Source organism: Gobio gobio (genome assembly GCF_949357685.1).
Source record: "Gobio gobio genome assembly, chromosome: 1".
Classification (NCBI taxonomy): domain Eukaryota; kingdom Metazoa; phylum Chordata; class Actinopteri; order Cypriniformes; family Gobionidae; genus Gobio; species Gobio gobio.
In genome coordinates this window covers 65038182-65064032 of record NC_137097.1, presented here as the reverse complement: position 1 = coordinate 65064032, position 25851 = coordinate 65038182, and the positions used below count along the sequence as shown (strand labels likewise).

Below are 25851 nucleotides of genomic sequence, written 5' to 3'. Positions count from 1 at the left end.
GTATGCGGAAACTGTCGTATGTGTCTGAAAATTTTCAGAAATCTGTAGAGTGGCCAGACAACAGGCCGGTGCGAAGCTGCCTTTTTAACATCAGCGCCTGCAAGGAGGAGGTGGAGAGTAGGAGGGTCGACGGGGGAAGGCACACTCTAGAATGGATGAAGCTAAAAAAGAGGGAAATATGGCCGCAGACGGCGTTGATGGGCCGGGGGGGACGCAGACGCAGACGCGCGCACCGAGCGATGAGCTGGTGAGATCAGTGTCTCTCCACAGCCGCAGGCCACGCGTTCTGCACGGTACGGTGTTCCCGTTTCTCATCCTCTACCCACTTTGCTTGTATACGTGGTTTGGAGTTTACGGGGCTGCCGAGTATGTTGAAGCCGGCCTGCTGGCACTCGCCGCTCTCGGGATCGCGCACGTCCTGACAGTGCTTTCTGGCTACTGGTCCGTGCACGCGCACTGCTGGCTCACCTGCTCAAAGGTGACAAATAACACATAAAAACATACATGTGCAATATAAACATTTGTTGTGAAAGACTAACACGTTTTGGTAACCTTTTTTTGGCTTGGTTTTACTTGGCTAAGCAAGTCATAAATCCAAACATATGTTTGTGACATCTCATAATAATGCACAGTAAACTGACTGTAATTCAATTGTATTTTAAACAGGAGTCTGATCCAGTTAAAGCCACCTTTGCAAAAGTTATACCAACACCCAACAATGGTTCAGCTGAATTAGTGCCTATTCTGAGGGATAAGGTGAGATCTTTTCTTTCCTGGTGTTTAAGACAGACCAAATAAAACAAGCGTAACCATTTTAATAAAAGGAATGTAGTGTGTTTTGTAATACCTTTTTTGTTACTTTCTATTAATAAAGTTTAAGTTAAAAATGGAGCAAATGTTTTCAAAATTGAAGGCATATGGGTGATGGGAGAAATATAGTAAATCATATAATCCCATGGCCAGCAGATGCCTGTATAGTCCTATATAAACACAATGTATTATCTAGGTGCTTATAAGAGAATTTCCTTATATAAATTCTTAATTTTAATAGGTTTTGCATTTGGATATATATTTAGACATTAAGAATATTTCATCATGGTTGATTTGTTGATTGGACCCCAAAAATTGTTCTGTATTTTTGCATTTTGTATTTCCCGTTCATCTTCTATGGTGATCATTTTTGACCACGAAGATCACGCGTGTCTTTTTATTATAAAGACCATTTAGCTTTTTGTAATCGCATCCATGATATTTCTTGTGTGTTCATATATCGAGTACCACAAAAGGCACCAAATTTTGTACCATTTCAATGGAGTAAACAATCATAAACCTAAAATATTCGCTCTAAAATGACCAAATACCACCAGAGGGTTAAATAAAAGCAATAATGGATATTTTGCTATTCAGATATAATTATTTTTAATGTGATATGATGTTTTGCAGGGTCTCAGATGTTATTATACAGTTGTCACACAGTAATAACATTTTTCAACATTGATAATAATCATAAATCATGAGCATCAAATCAGAATGATTTCTGAAGCATCATGTGACACTGAAGACTGGAGTAATGATGCTGAAAATACAGCTTTGCATCACAGAAATAAATTATATTTTAAAATATAATCAAATAGAAAAGTTATTTTACATTTTAATAATATTTCACAATATTAGTTTTTTTTTTTAAATAAAATAAATGCAGCCTTGGTGAGCATAAGATACTTCTAAAAACATCTTATATATATCTGGAAAAGTCATGATAATTCATTGGTCAAAAGGTGTGGAAACCCTAAATGTAGGTTAGATGTTAAAATGTATGTGTGAAGTGTTATTTTTTTTTTGTGCAGGATGAGGATGGAGAGGAAAGCCTGTCCTTTGAGTTCCAGAAGATCCGTTATGTGTACGACAGCAAGGAGAAGAAGCGCTTTCTGCAGGTGGCGTTTCCGATCAACTTTCCCATGAGTCATTTCCAGAACTGGAGAGGCTATCAGGAAGAGGCTCAGCTACGGGCTGCAGAGAAGAACTACAGCACCAACCGTGCAGAGATGATGGTGCCGGACTTCCTGGAGCTCTTCAAGGAGAGAGCCACAGCACCCTTCTTTGTCTTCCAGGTACATCTGCGGTGCATGTGGTTTTATTTGAGTTATACTTATGGGGCTTTTACCTGATGGATTGATGGCCTGTACATTATAAATTGAGTATATTGTAAATGCATCAACTTATGGCAGTGCTTCTCAATCCTGAACACAGAAAATGTATCAAATATACATCCTGTGTGCAGGATTGAGAAGCACTGCCCTGTGTGTATGGATTGACCTGCATGCCTTTGTTCCCCTGCAGGTGTTTTGTGTGGGTCTGTGGTGTTTGGATGAGTACTGGTACTACAGTGTCTTCACACTCTTCATGCTTGTGGCATTTGAAGCATCTCTGGTGCAGCAGCAGATGAGGAACATGTCAGAAATCCGCAGAATGGGAAACAAACCTTACATGATCCAGGTAACTGCGACGGCTTTCGGCTTCCAGCTCCAGTTTTGGTTCATCTGTTGTGAAATGCCCATGTTTGTCCACCAACTCTTATCGAAAGGTTCTTTGTGAAGCACACAGTGCTGGTTCTGCCTTCTGATTGGTCAATGCAAGATTCCATTTGTGATCTCATCCCCAATATAGTAATATACACTATATTGCCAGAAGTATTGGGACACCCCTTCAAATCATTGAATTCAGGTGTTCCAGTCACTTCCATGACCACATGTGTATAAAATCAAGCACCTAGGCATGCAGACGCTTCTACAAACATTTGTGAAAGAATGGGTCGCTCTCAGGAGCTCAGTGAACTCAAGCGTGTGTCTGGCAATCCGATGGACGAGTCTTGGTTTGGCGGTTGCCAGGAGAACGGTACTTGCCTGACTGCATTGTGCCAAGTGTAAAGTTTGGTGGAGGGGGGATTATGGTGTGGGTTGTTTTTCAGGGGTTGGGCTTGGCCCCTTAGTTCCAGTGAAAGGAACTCTTAATGCTTCAACATACCAAGACATTTTGGACAATTTCATGCTCCCAAGTTTGGGGATGTCGCCTTCCTGTTCCAACATGACTGCGCACCAGTGCACAAAGCAAGGTCCATAAAGACATGGATGAGCGAGTTTGGTGTGGAGGAACTTGACTGGCCTGCACAGAGTCCTGACCTCAACCCGATAGAACACCTTTGGGATGAATTAGATCGGAGACTGAGAGCCAGGCCTTCTCGTCTAACCTCAGTGCCTGACCTCACAAATGTGCTTCTAGAATAGGGGTCTCCAAACTCGGTCCTGGAGGGCCGCTGTCCTGCAGAGTTTAGCTCCAACCCCAAATAAACACACCTGAACCAGCTAATCAGTGTCTTACAAGGCCCTATTTAGACACCGATTAGCTGGTTCAGGTGTGTTTATTTGGGGTTGGAGCTAAACTCTGCATGGAGTTTGGAGACCCCTGTTCCAGAAAAATGGTCACAAATTCCCATAAACACACTCCTAAACCTTGTGGAAAGCCTTACCAGAAGAGTTGAAGCTGTTATAGCTGCAAAGGGTGGGCCAACTCCATGTAAAACCCTACGGATTAAGAATGGGATGTCATTAAAGTTCATTTGCATGGAAAGGCGGGCGTCCCAAAACATTTGGCAATATAGTGTATATGCACAGCTAGCATATTTAGAAAACATTCTCTTATTGTATGGTTGTCAGGGACTGAATGTATGGTGCACAAAGAATGTGCTTAATAAAATGTTTTATGTAGTAACTGTTTTATAAAAGGAATAGGCTCTGCCTCTCTTGCCTTATTGCTTAATTAATTAGCATAGATTTAGAATAAGAGCGATATGTATAATTTGAGTTCTTTCCATTTGTAACAGGTCTATCGGAACAGGAAATGGAGGCCTGTATCCAGTGATGAACTTGTTCCTGGAGACATTGTCTCAGTTGGTCAGTTTTATGTAATCTGTCTCAAGGTTTTTCCTGGGTCAAAAATGGTCTTTGGTGGTGTTGGACAAACAGTGTCATCCACTCACAGTACAAAGTACTCTACTAATATGAACTGTGAGCCTAGTACTGACAATAAATCCGAAATAATTGCAAAGAAACTGGTTGTAAAATCCACTTATCCTATTTATTAATGAAATAAAAAAACAATCACTGTCAGGACAGATCATAAAACAAACTATTACATCTGTACATTTATTTGTAAAAAAGTCACTTAAATGCCTGATTTGAAACGTTATTAATAAAATGAACAAAAAGTAATACATGATAACATAGAAAAAGTGGCAGGTCTATTATTTTGCATTTACACTCCAAGACTTAATGCACAGATCATTTGATATAGAGCAGGGGTTTTCAAATTGTGTGAATGTGAGCCTCCCCTTAGAGTCGGTAAGGACAGCCGAGCCCCTCCTTCCCCAAAATCCTGTCCGCCTGCTCTAACCCACACACGCCTCGGCAGTAAATGCCATCTTCTGTGTGTTCCTGGCAATGATGAGTTTCAATAACAACTAATAAAATGTAAATATTTTTTCATATTGTATTTTATTTCCTTTTTTTTTAAGTGCATTAATAAATCTTTGCAACAGCAAATAACTTCCAAATGTATGCAGGCCTATTTGAGGCTACTTTTAAAAATCACAGAACATCAGTAGGCCTAACCATAAGTCAACAAAACATGCTTAACATGTGAATGTCACAAGTGTGAAACTTGTGTCTGGGTCTTAAAGAGATAGTTCACTTTAAAATGAAAATTCTGTCATCATATACTCACCCTCAATTTGTTTCAAGCCTGTATGAATTTCTTTCTTCTGCTAAACACAAAGCAAGATATTTTGAAGAATGTCAGTAACCAAACAGTTAACTGGTCCCATTGACTTCCATAGTAAGAAAAAATATATATACTATGGAGGTCAATGGGACCAGTTAACTGTTTGGTTACTGACATTCTTCAAAATATCTTGCTTTGTGTTTAGCAGAAGAAAGAAATTCATACAGGCTTGAAACAAATTGAGGGTGAGTATATGATGACAGAATTTTCATTATAAAGTGAACTATCTCTTTAAGCGCACATTTTAATGCACATTGTCTCAAACAAAATCAGCACAATGGACAGCTCTCTGATCAATGAACGACAACGCTTTTTGTTCACGGAGCGCATAACACATAACAGTCAACTGCATTGAAGGCATGTTATCAGATCAAAAAGATTTGCATTACAATTTTTTTTTCAGCCACATACAAGATTTGTATGTGGCTAAAATTATTTAAAATCATACATTCAGATTTTAACAATAAACAAAATGCACCATTCACGTCATTTGCACGTGTCATTCACGTCATTTGATTTTTAATTTTGAACTTTGAATAACCGCCCATATCAGTGGGAACAATGAGGACGCGCTTTTGACGCGCAGAGGTGTTCGATGCGGGGCTGCACTGCAGAGAGAAATTGATCTGTAGTTATTTTTAATCATGGTCAGTGCGGAAAACCCACACTCACACAAGTAAGTGGAGGTGAAGGGGATTAGGACTTGCATAGCCTTAGTGGAGATCTGAGTCTCGCTCTCCACAGACAACCAGAAACGCGTGATCGGCATTTCTGCCAGTCTCTGCTTCAAGTCCACATTCGAGCTGAGATCGACCAGTTTTTGTTAAAGCTTAATAAAAATTTAAAATAAAAAAGTTCGATTTGTATTAGTAGGCCTACACTAGTCTTTTCTGTCTGTGTCAGCTGCAGAAATTAAGTTGAAGATCGCCATCTCCGTATTGAACACGCCTAGCCTACAGAGAGAAATGCACATCATGGATTACATTGAGTAACGTTAGCTAGCCTATTTCTTTTTCGTTTTGAATAGTTTCGTTTAAAGAAATGTAAAGCTTTCTTAAATATTTTTCATGTATATGAGGCATAAACTGAGTTTCGATTAATTTATAATAAAAAATTAAAGAGATATGAGATATGAATTTATGATGCGCTCCAGTTCACGCGTGCAATGCAATTGATCGCGGCTATATTTGCTTCTTATTTATTAAATCCAGGCAATTTGTTGAATAAACATTTATTAAAATTAAGATACAATTTATACAAAACGAAATTCACTTTAAACTAAAGATAGTCTTTCTACAAAACGAAACTTAATGAAGTGGTCATGTCTGACCCACTCCATGTCCCCGATGCATCCTATCTTACTCATTGTGTTCACTTTTCATAATCAACATATAGATGGAAAAAATAACATATAATATTTTAACATATGAAACTAAATGCGTTTATTTAATGGCTACAACACATAGGCTATTAGGCACATTCAAGTTAATTCTCCAATTAATTTTAAAATGATTGAAAAAAATAAACATAGCCTACCCCTTAAAAAATAATTGTATTGCAGTTTTTTCTAAGTACAAGAAACACTCTTTCTGCGTAAAGTGTTTGTGTTGAAAACAGGTGCCATTCATAAAATCCTTCAGTTTTCGAGTAGGCCTATCGAGCCCCTGTGCACATGTTGAGCCAGAAGGAGCCATTGCTTAATCTGTCAGCATTAGGCCTACTACTTGTCAGTAATCAGTCAACTCGTTTGTACCACGACGCGAGTATCCCGCGTAGCTTTTACCCAGTATACCGCGACGCGAGTATATGGTTTATTTTTATTTTTTCTTCACGTCGCGCCTCCCCTGTGGCTCTTTGGCGCCCCCCAGGGGAGGCGCGCCTCACCTATTGAAAACCGCTGATTTAGAGTATCCGATTGTTTTGTTCCATCCATTCTGTCACACATTTAAATACGGATGTCAATGTGTAGCAATGCGCAGTTAGCATAAAAATATACATTAAATACTGAAAGCCTGCAAAGATCGCTGCCATTATAATCACTCAAGCTGTCGATTTCAGTTCAACACAAGGTACACAAACCTACAAAACTCCTATTATAATCAATGAAGCTGCCTATGCTGTGCAATGAATCTCTTATTGACATTATTTATACTTTGTTGACTCAGTACATTAATTTTTTTTATATATATATATATATATATACACACACACACACACACACACACACACACACACACACACACACACACACACACACACACACACACACACACACACACACACACACACACACACACACACACACACACACACACACACACACACACACACACACACACACATACATACATACATACATACATACATACTCTCAAATAGAAAAGTTATTTTAAATTGTAATAATATTTCACTGTATTTATTTCACTGTATCAAATGAATGCAACCTTGATGAACATAAGAGACTGCTTTTGAAACCATTAAAAATATATTTTTGAATCGTTGTTTATACTGTTAAAAGTTAAGATGAAAAGTATTTGACTTCTGGTTGTCACATGACCTACACCTGTTGGTCATTCCTATCTTGTACTTCATACATCCAGTAAAAATCCAAATGCGAATCTAATATTCGGTAGCATGTTAACGAACATCGATTTGTCATGTGTTCACAGGACGGTCTCCTCAGGATAACCTGGTTCCCTGTGACGTGCTGCTCCTGAGAGGCCGCTGCATTGTGGATGAGGCCATGCTCACAGGAGAGTCTGTGCCTCAGATGAAGGTGCGTCTGGTCGCTCTCTCCACAGGATCAAACATCTGCAAAATCTGCTGTCTGTAATTGGCTGTGTTGTGTCTGTAGGAGCCGGTAGAGGATCTGGACCCTGACAGGATCCTGGACCTGCAGGCAGACTCCAGACTTCATGTCATCTCAGGTGGCACCAAAGTGGTTCAGCACAGCCCGCCTCTCCGAACCAGTGCTGGACTGAAACGTTAGTACTTACAGCTGTGATTGGTCCACAAGATCTTTTACATGTGCTTTTAGCTCTACTGCCCAATAAACCTGAGATTTATTAAAGCGTAATTTTCAACCCGTTCTACCGTTGTGTCGGTAGTAGTATATGCAAATGAACAATGTTCTTTGTGTTACCTCCGTGTTTTTGTATCCCTGTCCATGGACAGTTGGATCGGGAGAGGGTTATTAACAAAACAGTTATTGAAAATTGTAGTATACTATCTAAGACTGAAAATGCTTTTTAATAATTTATTTCTTATTTTAAATGAGCTTTTTTATATTAGTATTAGACTTTTTAATTAAATTCAACTATTTTAATAATATTGAATTTAAAAAACACGAGTCAATAAAATTAAATAGGCACACTTTTATTGAAAGTAACACTAAAATTGGACAGAAAATATATTAATATTAAATATAAATGATATTATTATTTATTTAATTCAATGTAACAGAATCAGGGTTATTTTTTTGACTAATTATCCAAATAATGTATAAACCTACAAATCTACACTACCCGGCCCCCAAAAAAGTGTCTGTTTGGATTTAAATAGGCAAATGCTTAAGAGTCAATGATTGGATCATTATTGCAGTGATTATTATGTTTCTAGCATGTTATATGTTTGGCAAAAGTTTTTCTAAGCCTGATTGATGGAGTGTGTAGCTTTTCATTTCTTAAACAACCATGTAGGAAGACACATCATGACCATATTCCAGGATGACAATGTCAAGATTCATCAGGCATGAAGAATCATTTTCTCACATGAATCGGCACCTCTCAGGCAGTCCAGACCTTAAATTCATTGAAAGTCTTTGGGATGTGCTGGAGGAGACTTTACAGAGTGCTGGACTCTTGCATTGTCAATACAAGATCTTGACCAAAAATTGATGCACTTTTTATGCTGTGATGTTAAGCCATTTTTGGCCAATACTTTTCGGTGCATCCCTAATACTATGTCTTCAAACTGGAATTTAATTTTAATATATGTAATTATACTCCCTCTTTTTCTATCTTTTCACAGCTGTAGACAATGGCTGTGTTGCTTATGTTTTGCGGACGGGATTCTACACTTCTCAGGTGAGGTGCTTGATCAAATTGCATGTTTTTAAAAGTCATTTGTTTGGACATTTTGCCACTATATATTTGGAGGACAGTGGAATATTGACAGGTAACAATTAAGAGAAGAATGAGGGAAATGAGTCGCAACCCCACAAGCCTCTCCTTTAATCTTGTATCATAAAAATGTCTAAACATTTGTTGTTGTTGTTGTTTTTTAGGGCAAATTATTGAGAACGATTCTGTTTGGTGTGAAGAGGGTAACGGCCAACAACTTGGAGACCTTTATCTTCATCCTTTTCTTGTTGGTTTTTGCCATTGCAGCCGCTGTGTATGTTTGGGTTGAGGGTGAGTCACCTTCATCTGTAAAATCTCCTTTCACAGGGATGGGCGGGACAGTTAAAGGGATAGTTCACCCAAAAATGAAAATTCTGTCATCATTTACTCACCCTCAAGTTGTTCCAAACCTGTATGAGTTTCTTTGTTCTGCTGAACACAAAAGAAGATAGAGTGAAGAATGGTTGTAACCAAGCAGATAGAGCAACCATTGACTACCATAGTAGGGAAAAAGTACTATTGTAGTCAATGGTTGCTCTATCTGCTTTTTTACAAACATTCTTCACTCTATCTTCTTTTGTGTTCAGCAGAACAAAGAAACTCATACAGGTTTGGAACAACTTGAGGTTAAGTAAACATTTTTGGGTGAACTTTAAGTCCTGGAATCTCTGTTCAGTTCAGTTGTGTACTGTGTCTTGGTTGTTTTGACCCACCTGATCTATGTTTTCTGCTCATTTAAATGTCTTTTCTGATCTTTACAAGCCCTTCTGGGATATTTGTACATTCCAAGCACTTTCTTCATCGAAAGTTTCAGTTTTTGCACTTTCACTACCATTGAAAAGTTTAGGGTTATCAATGATGAAAACAGATATATTTTTGTGTAAACCAAGATTAAAAAAAAAAATTCAAGACTCTTTGATGAATAAAAAACAACATTTATTTTAAATAGATATATTTTATAACATTATAAAAAGTCTTCACTGTCACTTGTGATCAATTTAATGTTATAAATATCACTCATATCACATCAGTTTTTACTGTTTTATCTGTGATCCTGGAGGAACATTAGATATATTGTATAAGCCGTCTCATACTTCACTCTCTGTGTCTTTTCTTTCAGGGACGAAGGACCCGAACAGAAACAAGTATAAGCTGTTTCTGGAGTGTACTCTGATCCTCACGTCAGTAGTGCCTCCTGAATTACCCATAGAGCTCTCACTGGCTGTTAACACATCTCTCATAGCGCTGGCCAAACTCTGTGAGTGACTGCACTGGATTCAACATAATCTTAATCTCACGGTTTTCTCCCTTCTCAGACGTATCCTCTAATATTCTTCTCTTACAGATGTGTTTTGCACAGAACCTTTCAGGATCCCCTTTGCTGGGAAAGTGGAGATTTGCTGTTTCGACAAGACTGGCACCCTGACAAGCGACAGCCTGGTAGTTCGTGGTGTCGCAGGGCTCAGGTAAAGTCTGAGCCAAAACAATCATCCTCAAAGAGTTTTCCTCCCTCATTATGGATCCTTTTGACAGACTGTGATAGCGCATTTCCACAGTTATTAACATCATAAATCTAGCAACTTTTTTTTTTTTGATTGATGTACACTTACAAAACTATACTTTGTGTTAAATTACCTTGGCAATACATCAGAAAACTGTTTAACACTGCAGCGTGAGTATTTCTAATACGACGACTGAGTGATTGATGGCAAATTTGACATCTTCCCTTTGGATTAAGCACTAAAAGGTGAACTGACAACTGTATTTAGCTGCAGTGTGTTACGTTTTTCCTATGACGACTTCCACTTCTGAGAACCACTGAAATGTGAAAAGATGCCATTGTCTAATTCTGTTCCTCCTTTCCTTAGAGATGGGAAACAAGTGATGCCCGTTTCAGAGATTCCTGTGGACACTCATCGGGTGGTGGCTACGTGTCATTCGCTAGTCACGCTAGATGATGGACAGCTGGTGGGTGATCCGCTGGAGAAGGCCATGCTGACCGCAGCGGACTGGACACTCACTAAAGGTCCGATTTAAACACAGATCTGTTCATCCGAGCTCAGCGACTGCACTATAAAAACTGCACTATATATCAATTTTCCATCATGTCCTTTTTTATTTGTCAGCAAAATATTGAAAACCTTTCATTTTTGTCTGGCAAAATGGCAGAAAAAGTTAGTCATTTTGAATAATTGTTGTATGTATTGCATGCTTTCTGTCCCTTTGTTTAGATGAGAAGGTGTTTCCTCGCAGCATAAAGACTCCAGGGCTCAAGATCCATCAGAGGTTTCATTTCGCTAGTGCTCTGAAGAGGATGTCAGTGCTGGCGTCATATGAGCGAATGGGCTCCACTGAGCTCTGCTATATCTCGACCGTTAAAGGTGCACCTGAGACCCTGAAGGACATGGTGAGCATCTCTTTTGCTCTTTAGGTATATGTTTGTTAGTTCTCTGTGGTTTATAACGCTTATCTGTGACAAACACTGAATAAGAAGACTGCTGGCGTGTACGTTCCAGGGATTACCACAGGATTTTGTGAGACTGTGGTGGGTGGACCTTGGTTCCCTCTAGCGGGGTCGGGGGCATGTATTGCTGTAGTAATCTTCCTACAAACATTTTGGAAATTTATGCTATTGCCTTCTACATTCTCACATGCATGCTAAACTCACAGCATATGCAGAGATGGAGTTCACTGTGAACTGAGTCATTCAGGGATCACGAGCAAAGTGCACACTTAGCTTTGAAACTCACAGTGCAAACAAGCTATATACTTATTTAATTAAATTGCAGTCTTATGCGTTTTGATAAGTGCACAAAGCCATATTGCGCTCCATTTAGTTCAATTGACAGGTACTTTGCCAAAGCAATGGTGTAAAACAACGTTAGAGACCCTTTATGTTATTATGATACGTTTTAAAATATTTTCAGTTCATTATAAAACTGTGGCGGCACAGATTAGACTATGGCGGGCCGCCGTTTAGCTTAGCACGAGAAGCTCTCATCATTCCCTCACACACTGTAGTCCCAGGGTTACCCTTTCCACTGGGTATGTGGAAAACAAAAATTTTCAAAATCAAAGTCAGTGGGTTGCCGGAATAACTAGTTAACTAGTCAGTCTAAAGCCTTGTGAAAAGATGTTGGTTAATGTCATGCCACTAGCCTGACGTCGTCATACTCAATTCTAGTCAGAATATGAGTCTGATCGGCTCCATTGGGCTGTGATTATGGGGCGTATTTCAACCAAACCAGGAAAGATCTCAGTTGGATGGATCTACAACCAATCAGAGCAACGGAGCGACGCAAAGTTGTCAACAGAACTCCACTGCACTCGCGCTGAGTGCAGTTGCAGGTCTGAATGACAGGAAAGGATGCATATTTACAAATGACATGAAGTTGACCAGACAAAACATGAAATATTTTGTGTTCATATTGTCTGCAATGAAATACAAGTCAAAGTAAATTTAGAAATCACTTCTTTTTTATTTTATTTGCGTTTTCCATACTGTCCCAACTTTTTCTGATTTGGGGTTGTATATTGCAATAGGAAAAATACAAGAGCTTTCGCCTGATTAATTGAATTAGATATATTTGGAAATATTTAATTATTCTAGAATGATTGGGGTGGTATTTTTTAGGGGAGTGCATCCACTTAAAGAATAAAATTTATAAAAATATGAAAAATCACTTTTTACTCATAGAATTTGCGTGTGAACCATCCGTTTAGGGCTGAACAATTTGGGGGGAAACCTGAAAAATGTGGGTGTTCACACTAGAATCAACTCAACTTTTTCAGTAACCATAAAGTTAACAGTTTTTTTAATTTTATTTTGTTCTTTCCTTTTGCGTTTTCATAGGCCACATTCCCGCAGTTTTTGACCCATTCAAAATGACTATAAAATTATTATTGATTAAAACAATAAGAAATAATTTCTAATTTTAGTGGACTGTAAAATAAATCTATCTATTTAATAAAAAATTATACACATTTTATATTACAATACCAATATTTACGTTTTAATTTCCTTTTCAAATGTTAAACCATCAAGCTTTTTTTAATATAAAATGTATAATTAAAATGAATGCGCTGCGATCGTTTGCAGCTCATGATCTTTGGTTTCACACCCTAATTGCTTTGTGTAACCCAACCTTGAAGGGAAATCTCATTGATCCAAAATCCTGCTCCACATACAGTATGTTCTGATTGACTGATTGTTGCTTATAGTAGAATTAGAGTTACCTAATAAAACATTTATATTATTCATTGCTGCCATTTTGACCTGAAATGATGAGAATTATTGTGTGCATTATAACTGATATAGATTGTTGGTCATAAATAGTTTAATAAGACATTGTTTGTTCAGTTGTGTGAGTGTCCAGCCAGCTATGACGAGGTGCACAGAGAGATGTCACGGGAGGGAGCCAGAGTTCTCGCACTGGGATACAAAGAGATGGGCCACCTGAGCCATCAGCAGGTAGGTTTTCACCAGTGATCCCTGACGTCAGGTTTACAGATGCTCTGTTGTTTCTCACAGGCTGTTGTGATCTCTCTCTGTGTGTGCAGGTGAGAGAGCTGAGCCGTGAGGTGCTGGAGTGTGACCTGCGCTTCGCAGGGTTCATGGTCGTGTCCTGTCCACTCAAGACCGACAGCAAAGCAGTGATCAGAGAGATACAAGAGGCCTCACACCATGTGAGTGGATCAACTAGATATGTTAATATGCATTTGCTAACGGTTGCCAAGTAACCTCCATATTAGTGATACTGAAGGCTGCCTGTTTGTTTTCCTGAGGCAGATCTAACATTTGTCACATTCTCTGTCCACAGGTTGTAATGATCACAGGTGACAACCCTCTAACTGCGTGTCATGTGGCCAGAGAGCTGCATTTCATCCAGAAAGAGCACACACTCGTACTGCAGCCAGGCCCTAATGCAGGTGTGTGACGCCTCTGACAGAGAGCTGGAGTAACATGCTTCGAATCCATTTAATCTGTTAATTATGTTTTTTTTTGCAGCTGAATGGCAGTGGTTGTCCATAGATGGCAGCGTGTGCCTCCCTCTAACTTCTTCCTCAGTCTCAAATTTGGTCACGGGGTATGACCTCTGTGTGACAGGAGAGGGGCTGACCAGGTTAACCAATGAACCCCGTTTACTCCACGCCCTGCTTCCTCATGTGCGAGTGTTTGCTCGAGTCAGCCCCAAACAGAAGGTCAGTTTTCCACGTTTGAGAAACCTTCACTGATTGTTGAATCATTACACTCGGTGTTCGTCAAACCCTATGGTTTGATGTTGAGCTGTTCAACATGGTTAACAATGTTGATATTCCTGTCTGTGCAGGAGTTTGTCATAACTAGTCTAAAGGGACTGGGTTTCATTACGCTGATGTGTGGAGATGGCACGAATGATGTTGGCGCACTCAAACATGCCCACATTGGTGAGTCATTAAACATACTTGTGTTATCAGACATTCATACCTAAAACATTCATAATTTACAAATCTAACCAAATCTAGTTAAAATTATATCTGGGTTCATTCAAGCATAGGTATTTTCATCATTGACAGGGGCTAGTCAGTGATTTTATTGCCGTCCAAATCCAGAATGTCAGTGTTTTTCTCCCACTCCCCGCGTAAAAATACCCGGCCGAATTACCTACTGTTTTTTGACAAACACCAAGGTCGTTTTGGTAACTTAATCGCCGTCCGAATCCAATGTTTTCAAGAATATATCACAAAAAAATTCACTGTTTATGTCCTTTTTGAGCACTGAAGAGCCACCGTACGATTGCGCTTCGCTGTAATTTGGATGCATTTTAAAGATCTAGCCTTTTATTACTGAAATGCTGGCAAGTATTCACAAGAGCAATATATTTCATCACCGCTCAAAAAATTAAAAGAAGAAAAGCACGTAAATATTTGAAATGGGCCGTTATTACGGCAGCAATTATACATGTTAAAATCACCAAGCAGCATTATGTTTACCTCATGTAAATAAGAGGCTGTATTCACTTATTTCCGCTCATTTTCATGTGGAATAAAATTACATCCTTTATTTTGAGATGATAAAATACAAGACAAAAAAAAACATTTTAACTATTATGTGCATCTAAAAATCTTCCTATTTTGAAACAGATTTAAATAATTAAATAATAATTAGGATATTATTTTCCTATTATTGAAATGAATGTGCATTTATTCTTATTATACCAAGCATATGACATTTTATTTACAGCAGACAATCATGCGACTGACCACGTGAGCAGCGCATTCCCAGGTGTTTTATCACTGAGGTGGCATGCAAATGTATTTTAACAATTACCATTCGAATAGGGCTATAGATGGTACATTTAGCTCGTCACTTGTGCAGTCTGGAGGGCTTAAAAGCAGGAGAATTGTTTTTGTGAATCAACACCTACATTGGTTCTTGCCTACAAAAATGTTATTTGTCTTGTATAGTTATCTAAATTAGACATGGCAGCATTTTATTTTCATATTCAAAAACCTATTTATGTTGTGTTAGGAAAATACTATGTGGGATATAATAAAGACAACATGTTCTTTTCCACATTAAATAATTGGCTTTGATTTTGTCACTGTACTAAAGCCAATTATTTAAAAAAAAATCTAGACATCTAATCTAATTTTGACTTTGTATTAAATGTATTTATTTACCCTCTATAAGAGTCAAGTTATTTGTATAACCCTGAAGAGACACATTTTTGATACATTTTCTTTATATTTGTGGTTTGCTTTTCATAAGAAATATTGCTCCAGAGCAGCGTTTCATTTTATATTTTATTATACGTTAATTATACATTAAATGATAACTTTGACATCCCAAAAAAACTTTTTTGAATGCCTGTAGATTACATTTTAAGTAACCAAAGTAATTATGATTACAATTAATTATTACATTTCAGGATTCAAGACTTACATTTACATTTCAGGATTCAGGTTTTGGCATCCCACGGTTTTAACCAATGCATTTTAAATTACTTTTATAGTTTTTTGTGATTAGGATTACGAGTTAGGATTTTTACTTGGTAAAATATAACAATGAGCATAGTAGTTCAGGTCTGTTAAATATTTATAGATACTACTTTTGATATTAATGAAGTGTTGGAATGTTGAAATGGACATAAACTGAGATTAATACTTTTTTAGAAGTATTTTTCATTGTTAGTTTATATTAACTAATGTAGTTTACTGATGTTAACAAATGGAACCTTATTGTAAAGTGTTACCAAAATGGCCATGACGCTTTAAGGTTTTATTAAGTTACATGACAGGAAATTCAGGTCTAGGAAAATTTTACAGTTAGGCTACCTCATATCCCGGTTTTCCAAGACTGTGGGAACCCTGGTCAACAAACACATTTTGAGGGGGTGAAGTTAATATAGGAAAAGTCTTGTTTTAGCATATCTTAAAGCTTATTTGAAGTCATATTAAGTAATCTTGGGGCCCTTTGCTTGAGAACCACTGCTCTTTACACAAACATAAGTGCATTAACTGTGTTCTTTTTACAAACTAAGTGACAATTTCAGTGTTGTATTGAATCTGGAACATACTTTAATCAGTAGATGTACCCATATCGTAACATGTCCTTTGTGTTTACCAGGTGTGGCCTTGTTAGCTAATGCCCCAGAGCGCATGCCTGAGAAAAAGAAGAGAAGCAAAGACAAGGAGTACTCCGCAGAGCCCAGACCTGGACCCCCAGTCCCGAGTTCAGGGGGCAAACTCAGCTCTCGTGCAGCCAGACAGAGAATGATGGCCCAGAGAGAGGAGCAGCTAGCTGCACAAAAGGTGTTTTTTTTAAACAGCCCCCCTCTATGATCATGTTTTGAACTTCAACATTTATTAAACGTTAACCATTTCCTCCTTATATGTAAACCTATGTTGCATTAATGCCTTGTGTCATAGGAGAGGATCAGTCAGGTACTGCGAGAGTTGGAAGAAGATCAGATTCAGGTGGTTAAACTGGGCGACGCCTCCATTGCTGCTCCATTCACCTCTAAACTCTCCTCTATACAGTGCAGTAAGTTGAACATGTTTTCGGTCAATTTACTCACTCATTTTAGGCTGTCTACATTAATCCGGATGCATTTGAAAACGCATCTTTTTCTCTGATTTTTGGCATTCTGTCCACACCAATGCAGCATTTTTGCTCTGCGAAAACTGAGCTTTTTGAGGACGCGCTCCCAAGTGAATAAATTTGTAGTGTGGACTGTGAAAGCAGAGGTATTCAAGAACGATGACACATGTTTAGTCATGTGCAGTGTTGGGGAAAGTTACTTTTAAAAGTAAAGGTTACAATATTGTGCTACTGTCTAATAAAGTAACCAATTAAGTTACTTAGTTACTTTTTATGTAATGTTACATTGATGCGTTACCCGCTAAAAAAGTAACGATTGCGTTACTTAATTACTTTTTATGGAAAGTAATGTTTTACAATATTGTTGAAGTAACTAATTATGTTGAGGAAGTAACTGATTACGTTACTTAATTACTTTTTATGGAAAGTAATGTTGCGGTAATAGCAAATGAATTGAACTGAAAAGTAGTGTGCATTACTTCTTTTTATTATTATTACCCCACAAATTCATGTGTAAATTTATAAAGTAATGTAATGTACTAATCTGATTACATACATAATGCACATTACTTGAAATGTGTTACCCCCAACACTGGTCATGTGACACATTGTACTATAGATATCTATGGCCATACCGGGATGTGCCTGCTATGTGCTATTCACTTGCACAGTGTTGCTAAAGATAAACCCTACTTACTACAATCTTCATATTACATTCCTGCAAAGATGACAATAGTCACAATTTCTGTCCTGCAGCAAAACATGAGGGGATTAAGGCACTTGAGTGCAACCTACACTGTAAAAAATCTCAAATCATTATATTTTGTTTCTTTTTTGCATTGGCTTTTTTGAGTTCTCAAAGGTTGAGACGTGTTGGGATATTTTGCTAACAAAATTAATGTGCCAGAAGAATAGTGAGAACTTTTTTTTTTTTTTTTTTTTTTCAGTGAACTTTTATTATATCTTGCGCACCGTAAGATGATTTAAGTGTTTAACCCTCTGGTGCTCATTGGTCATTTCTGACTGGAATTTTGAAATTTAAAAAATCACAGCTTCATCGGAATGATATGAAACTTGGTGACTTTTCTAGCATTAGGTATGTAAACACACACAAAAAATGGGGCCATGATTCGAGCATGCTAATTGGTCGTAAAAAAAAAGTACCGTCTTCGGTCATAAATAACCGACCATAGGAAATGAATGGGAAATCGGCAAAAACACAAAAATTCTCCGAATATTCTACAAATCGGCCACAAGGCTGAAAAAAAGTACACAGCAGTAAAGGAGTGACACTCTAAAACATCAAGAGTGTGATATTGACACATCCACTCACACACACACACACACGCACACTTATACACACACACCTATGAAAAACTGAACCTATGAACCATATTTGGAATTTGGAATCAGAATGATATGAAACTTGGTGACTTTTCTGGCATTAGGTATTTAAACACACAAAAAAGGGCATGATTCGAGCATGCTAAGTGATCGTAAAAAAAAAAATACTCCCACTCTTCGGTCAAAAATGACCACCATAGGAAATGAATGGGACACCTGCAAAAACACAAATTCACAGAAAAAATCTATTTCTAACAAACAAAAAAATATCTAAAACTTTATAATAAATAGTCTTTGAGATTTTTTATATATATATATATATATATATATATATTCAAATCATCAAAAAAAAATCATTAAATGTGTTCAAAACAGAACTAGGGAATTCTCAAGCCTCTCCATAGAGACCTCTAGTGATTACACACATGGTTGCATGATTTCTTCAATAATTCCAAAAGAGGGCACTAATCTGCCTTCAAAAAAAATATTTCGAAGGCCTAGTCTCTATTTTAACCTGAAATACCGCAATAATTACAACAACAAAAAATACACATTTTTTTAAAAAATGATTTTCAATGGCAAAAATAGGCCATAATTATTGCATAAATATAAAAAAATGCCATCAAATCATCTCAGAATACAAAAATGAAAAAGAAAAATATTATTGAAGAGAAATAAATTGCATTGGTTTTACTGGGGTGGAGGAAGTAAAATTTTTAGGTGTCCGATACTTATGACCGGGAAGACAACCAATGCGACCCCTAAACGGAGAGCACCAGAGGGTTAAACTTTTGGGAAATGCTAGTGCTGTGGACAAGAGAGCATATTAAAACGAAAACGCTCTTTTAAAATGTATCCGGATTATTAGTCCTGCATGTGGTTTGCCTAACTTTGTCCCATCTGTTTTCAGTCTGTCACGTGATTAAACAGGGTCGCTGCACTCTGGTGACCACCCTGCAGATGTTTAAGATCCTGGCGCTGAACGCTCTGGTTCTGGCCTACAGTCAGTCTGTGCTCTACCTGGAGGGGGTCAAATTCAGCGACTTCCAGGCGACCCTTCAGGGCCTGCTGCTGGCCGGCTGCTTTCTTTTCATCTCAAGGTCAAAGGTGAGATGGTAATGTTTTAAAAAGCTGCTTGTCATATAATGAACTGCATTTCCCTGACTGTGTCTGATATCTGTTCGTCTCAGCCTTTGAAGACCCTGTCCAAAGAGCGGCCTTTACCTAACATCTTCAACCTGTACACTGTCCTCACAGTGCTGCTGCAGTTTGCAGTTCACTTCTGCAGTCTGGTGTACCTGTACAGAGGGGCACAGAGCAGAAGCCCACCCAGGTATGAATGGGATACTTACTTCTGCCAATTAGTTTGTAACTGGAAATCTTAGAAATATTGGTTGCACTTTATTTTAAGATGTATTTTATTTTTTTGTAATGTTTTTGAAAAAAGTCACACCATGACTGTGCACCAAAGCTAATGCATTTAGCCAAAAATACAGTAATATTGTGAAGAAATTATTACAATTTAAAATAACAATTTAGAATATATTGTTAGATGTAATTTATCCCTGTGATCAAAGCTGTATTTTCAGCATCATTACTCCAGTTTTCATTGTCACATGATCCTTGAAAAATCTTTCTAATACGATGATTGGATGCTCAAGAAACATTTATGATGTTGTTTTGATTGTTTTGTGGAAACCATGATCTTTTTTTTTTCCATAATTCTTTGAATAGAAAGTTACAAAGAATAGCATTTATTTGAAATAGAAATCTTTTGCTATGATAAATGTCTTTTTAGTGTCTTTTTTTGCTATCAGTGTTCAGTTAGTACCAGTCATTCTTCACATTTGTGTTTGATTTCCATAATATTTGCAATCTGGCTTCATGTTTCACCGCTCTCTCTTATGCTCTTCTTTTTTCTCTTGCAGGACAGAGCGGTTTGTGGACCTGTACAAAGAGTTTGAGCCCAGTCTCATTAACAGTACTGTATACATCATGTCCATGGCCATGCAAATGGCCACATTTGCCATTAATTATAAGGTACTTTTAATGGTTGTGTGATATTATATTTAATGCATGTATTTAACATTGTGAAATAATTACTTTCAAAGCTTTTGTAACATGCATTTCACCTTTCTATTTCATTTAAAGGAATAGTTCACCCCAACATTTTGTCATGAACGGACAAATGGGTTACACTTTATCTTAAGGTCCTTGATTCACTGTAACTGTACATTTTAAAGGCACAATATGTAAGATTTTTAGATTAAAATATCCAAAAACCACTAGAAAAATAATATATTTTGTTGACTTGTGTACTTGCATTATCCCAGATGCTTCCAAGAATGTTTAAATCCAGAGAAATAAGCCATTTTAACCATCAATGACCTATCAATGACATCAAACCTGCGTTACCCTCGATTTCCATTTTTAATTTGTAGAATCCATAGAAACACTACAGACACTTTAATATATTGTGTTTTATTAGACAGGGTAGCAAGTTTTTGGAGACATTCATCGACAGAAAACGAATCATTGTTATACAGCTCAGCACAGTCTTATTGTTTAAATCTACAAGCGAGTACCATGTTTTACCATGCCTAATATCCATCTAGCTCACTGCAGTGTGAAACAAGTGTCTCATTGTAGCCGCGGAGCGAACACCCAGAGTAGCATTACAACACACTCAAATGTATCTAATATGATGAAACAGCGCTGCGTTATCTCAAATACCAATGAGCGGAAGAAGCGAAAGCGCTCGTCTGTGGCATAATAAAAGCTCTGGGAAATAAAGGCATCATCAAGCTACACCTTTGTTTTGAATAAGCGACCTCTAGCGGCGAAAAATAACATATTGTGGCTTTAAGTACTAAGTAATATTAATGAACTATGTGTAATAACTATAGGGTTGTTATGTAATTATGCATATTATGTAATTATGCATAATTTATAGTTATTATTATTATAGTACCTACATGTAAAATGTGTAAAAAGGACAGTGTCTTTAAATAAAGTGTTACCAACCAATGCATTGCAGTTCATCACAAAACATGGCAAATGTCATTTTAAAAAAATACATTTTATTTTACTTCCGCTTTGTTTCAATGAACAAAATAATTTGAATTGAATTTCAATAGAACTGATTTGAATAGAACAAAAACAACACTGCAAAGTTTTCAGTGAATAACACATATTCATTTTTGGGTGAACTACTCTTTTAAAAATGTCTGTTTTAACTCCACTGATTGAACAAATGTGTCTTGTTCAGGGTCATCCGTTCATGGAGTCTCTGACTGAGAACCGGCCCTTGCTGTGGAGCATCGCTTTATCAGGGCTCGCCATAGTAGGGCTGTTGACGGGATCTTCACCTGAATTCAATGAGCAGTTTGCCTTAGTGGATATTCCAACTGAGGTATGAATTCAGGACAACACGCTATTCACAAACTGTTACTTACAAGAATGTCAATGGAAAAGTTTGTATTTGAAGCATGCAGTATGTCATTACATCAATAGTGTGATAAAATTGTCTCTGGATACTGTTTAATTCAATCCTCCATCCAAAATTTTTGCATAAATGTTTACATTCACAATCATGAATTGTGTGTTGACGATTAATTATCATGCAAATAATTGCGATTTAACATTTTGTACATGCACAGTGTGAACCTAAAAGCCAGTTCAGATATATTTTCTAAATATAGAAGAATAGATAAAAAATCACTTTCAGAACATTTTTGTTCCTGCTTATAAACGATAAAAACATTGACAGCCAATCAGAATCTATCCTGCTTTAAAGAGCTCCAGCATTTAAAGCGATAGACGACAAAACTCAGTGTGTGCTTATAACAAACAGAACGTTGTCGTGAGTTGGTGTGGATGCTAATATAGTTATCTTTACAGTTATCGTTCTTGGTGTGAACGAGCCTTAATACGCTACTTTTTTATTTACCTGTAATTGTATGTAATATAATAATAATTGAAATTATAATGAAATAGGCTAGTATGGTTTAATTTGATTCTATGAAATTTTATATAATATAATACTACGGTCTGATTAAACCCACAAATCTTAATTTTTGTATGACGAAAGACCTTTGACTTTCTCTGTGTACATTACAAGAGTACATAGAGAGTGTGATTGTATCCTGCACAATTATTGTGTAATCTCAAATAATTGTGATTTACATCGAATAACCATAATCAGATGATAAATCAATAACTGAAACAGGCCTAATGAATGTATACTTAAAAGTCTCACAAGAAATAATTTTCCAACCTGGGTACTTTTGACTTTTCAACATATGATTTGAGAAATACTAATGCATGGCATGCTATATACAGGGTTTCTGCAGGTCTTGAAATGGTATTGAAAGGGTTTTCAAAGGGTCTTGAAAGGGTCTTAAAAATGTATTGAAAGGGTCTTAAAAAGGTCTTGAAAGGGTCTTAATTCACCCTTCCACAAATTAAGATTTTTTAAAAATGTCTTAAATCAGAGCAGAAAGTCTTAAATTCATACATTTATGGCATTAAATGTTGCATGCACTACAAAAATAAAACATTTTTTATAGATATATATTATGTATGTATGTATGTATGTATGTATGTATGTTTTTATATATATATGTATGTGTGTGTGTGTGTGTGTGTGTGTGTGTGTGTATATATATATATATATATATATCTCACAGATATCTAAACATTGTTAAATCAAGATACATTTACGTGAGATGCTAAATGAATATATGAAGTCTTGTTTTCTGTGAAATTAAGACAATTAACCAAGTTTGCAATTCTTTCAAAACCCTTTGACATGCATTATTATTATATTTAAGCCTTGAATTAAGTTGATTAGTCCATTGGCAGATATTTGCTCTTGTTTTAGTCATAAACTCACTTCATTTCGATCAATTCCACAGAAAACAAGACTTCTTATCTTTGTCCTTTTGCATCTCCAGTAAACATTTGCACTGAAAAAAGACAAAAATACTGAGGAAAAACAGCACTTTGCAGTGTGATCAGAAGGTTTAGTAAAAGTTATTTCCATGTGTTTGAGAACAGAGCTTTATTCCTTACTTTTTTTTAATTATTATTAAAGGGGTGGGGGAAGGGTATTTAAGAAGTCTTGCCTTTTATACTATCTACCTTTTTATAAAACCTGCAGAAACCCTGTATATAGCATACAAATTGGAATTCAACCTCATCAGTGAAACACACATATAGCTATTTACAATTAATATGTTTTGTATTCTTTTTCTCTTTGCAGTTCAAGTTAATAATAGCCCAGGTCCTAGTTGTGGATTTCGTCGCCGCCCTGCTGGTGGACAGAGTTTTGCAGTTTCTGCTGGGCAAAGGAACCCTGAGGTTGCCTAAATGAACTGTTATTGCCAACAGTCACCAAAGCAGCTGCTGCCCCTCGTGACCAGACTGTGAACGAGCTTTACAGGAACGCGGTACTCGACTGGCGGTAAACTCTGCGAGATGCGAAAGGATGGGCGTGAAACTCAATACTGTACACACCCCAGTGTTTCCTTTTCCTCCCTGTCTCTGTCTTTGCTCTGTCTTAATACTTTAGCTTCATTTTCTTTCTACTGACATCTTTAACCACCCCCTCTGCTCTGAAAGCCAAGAAAACTACAGTATTGTGTTGAGGTTGAGGGTGAGAGTGTTTCAGTGCGGTTGAAGCACGTGGCAAGGACAGGGGCGTACTGAAGAAGTGTTTCTTTTTGTTTTATTTTCATCATTTTGTAAAAAGACAAACCTCAGAAAGACTTATAAATGACCAAAAAAACTCTTGTTGTGTTATTTATTTGCACGACTCTTTCTCGTTGAGACTTTGCGCTAATTTGAATGAGAAAACGAGCAGATTTTGTACTGCTTTGGTTTATCAGCAATACATGAAATGAAAACTAACTTTTCAGGAAAAAGTGAGAAGTACATTATCACAATGGTCACTTGTAGCTTTAAAGCACATGTAGGAATCTACAAATGAGGAAATATGAATGCATAACATGGTATGATGATTTTTTTTTCTTCCCATATCAACTCGTGTAAGTAGGGCTTGAAAAAATGTTTTTTTAAATGGTCAGTGGAAGGAGGGCCTTTACTTTCAGAACATTATTTTGATTGGCAAGTTTTATTTTAAATGTATTATCTATGCAATAACTCAAAGAATCATGAAGTAAAAATATTAGAAAGAAAATTATAACATTTTTAAAATAAATGGGTTAAAAAAATCAGTGCTTCTCAAACCTTTGATTCGAATGAGATGACAAAGCTGCTTTTTTATCATTTTATATCTATATATAAAAATTGGGGAAACGGAAAGAAAAAAAAATTTGAGGAAAAAATAAATATGGTTTCTTTATTTTAATTTTATTCATCCTGTGGCCTGTTTGGAAGGTTGCTGAGGTCCCCTAGAGCAGAGATCCTCAAATGTGGCCAATGAGAGCCACTTTCCTGCAGAGTTTAGCTTTAACCCTAATCAAACACACCTGAAACTGCTAATCAATGTCTTCAGGTTCATTAGAAAATCACAGGTAGGTGAGTTTTGATTGGGTTGGAGCTAAACTCTGCAGCATATTGGCCCTCCAGGGCAAGATTTGAGGAACCCTGCCCCAAGGGGGCAAGAAATATCACAGCTGTACATAAAATATTACAGTCCACACAACATAATGGGAGACATATCAGAGGTCAAAAGAGGAACATTTTTTGGTGTGCGTCTTGCTGGATCATCTGTGAACCAGGACCAGGTGTTTTTTGAGAGCTGTGGTATCCAGGGTAATGTCGGGATACCACCACATCCAACAGGAATAACTGTTGACACGAGGAAGTTGTCTTAAAGGGATGTCCAGGTACCAACCCATATTGTATCCAAAAAACAAAACCACAGCTGCCCAACTCACTGCAGGATTGACAGATGCACCTCAACTCTCCTATTTCATGGTCGGGCTGCTAAAACCAAAAAATTATTCACTCGTGCCAATGCCAACAGTGCAAATCTTGGGTTGTGGACAATGTGAAACATGTATTGTTCTCTGAAGAGTCTGCCTTCACTGTCTTTTCCACATTCGTGGACGTTACGGTGTGTAGAAGCCCCCTTTCTGCCTAGAGGGAACCACAGGGGTGAATCAGTGATGGTTTGGGCTGCAATATCATGACATTGATGGGCCTACCGAACCATTCTGGAGGACAATGTGCACCTAATGGTCCAAACATTGTACCCTGAAGGCTTTCTATCAGAACCAGCATTATCTACTAGAGCAATTTGAGCTATAGTGGTTTCGTCTGTTTGATTGGACCACACGGGCCAGCCTTCGCTCCCCACGTGCATCAATGAGCCTTGGCCGCCCATGACCCTGTTGTCAGTTCACCACGGTTCCTTCCTTGGATCACTTTGATAGACACTGACCACTGCAGACTGGGAACACCCCACAAGAGCTGCAGTTTTGGAGATGCTCTGACCATTTT

The 25851-nt window shown here is 37.4% G+C and overlaps 1 protein-coding gene across 1 annotated transcript; it reads left to right on the top strand.

The window, feature by feature from the left end:
* Positions 1-25256, top strand: atp13a1 (ATPase 13A1). Its single transcript, XM_079817537.1, has 25 exons — positions 1-478; positions 667-756; positions 1848-2111; positions 2341-2496; positions 3881-3950; positions 7506-7612; positions 7691-7820; positions 8866-8921; positions 9122-9248; positions 10078-10215; positions 10303-10423; positions 10826-10983; positions 11189-11364; positions 13318-13428; positions 13518-13643; positions 13778-13886; positions 13966-14159; positions 14288-14384; positions 16567-16751; positions 16869-16983; positions 19295-19491; positions 19575-19717; positions 20313-20424; positions 21653-21796; positions 23648-25256. Exons 1-25 carry the CDS (start codon positions 152-154, stop codon positions 23756-23758), a joined length of 3564 nt encoding a protein of 1187 aa, XP_079673663.1. The 5' UTR covers positions 1-151; the 3' UTR covers positions 23759-25256.
* The last annotated feature ends 595 nt before the right edge of the window (positions 25257-25851 follow it).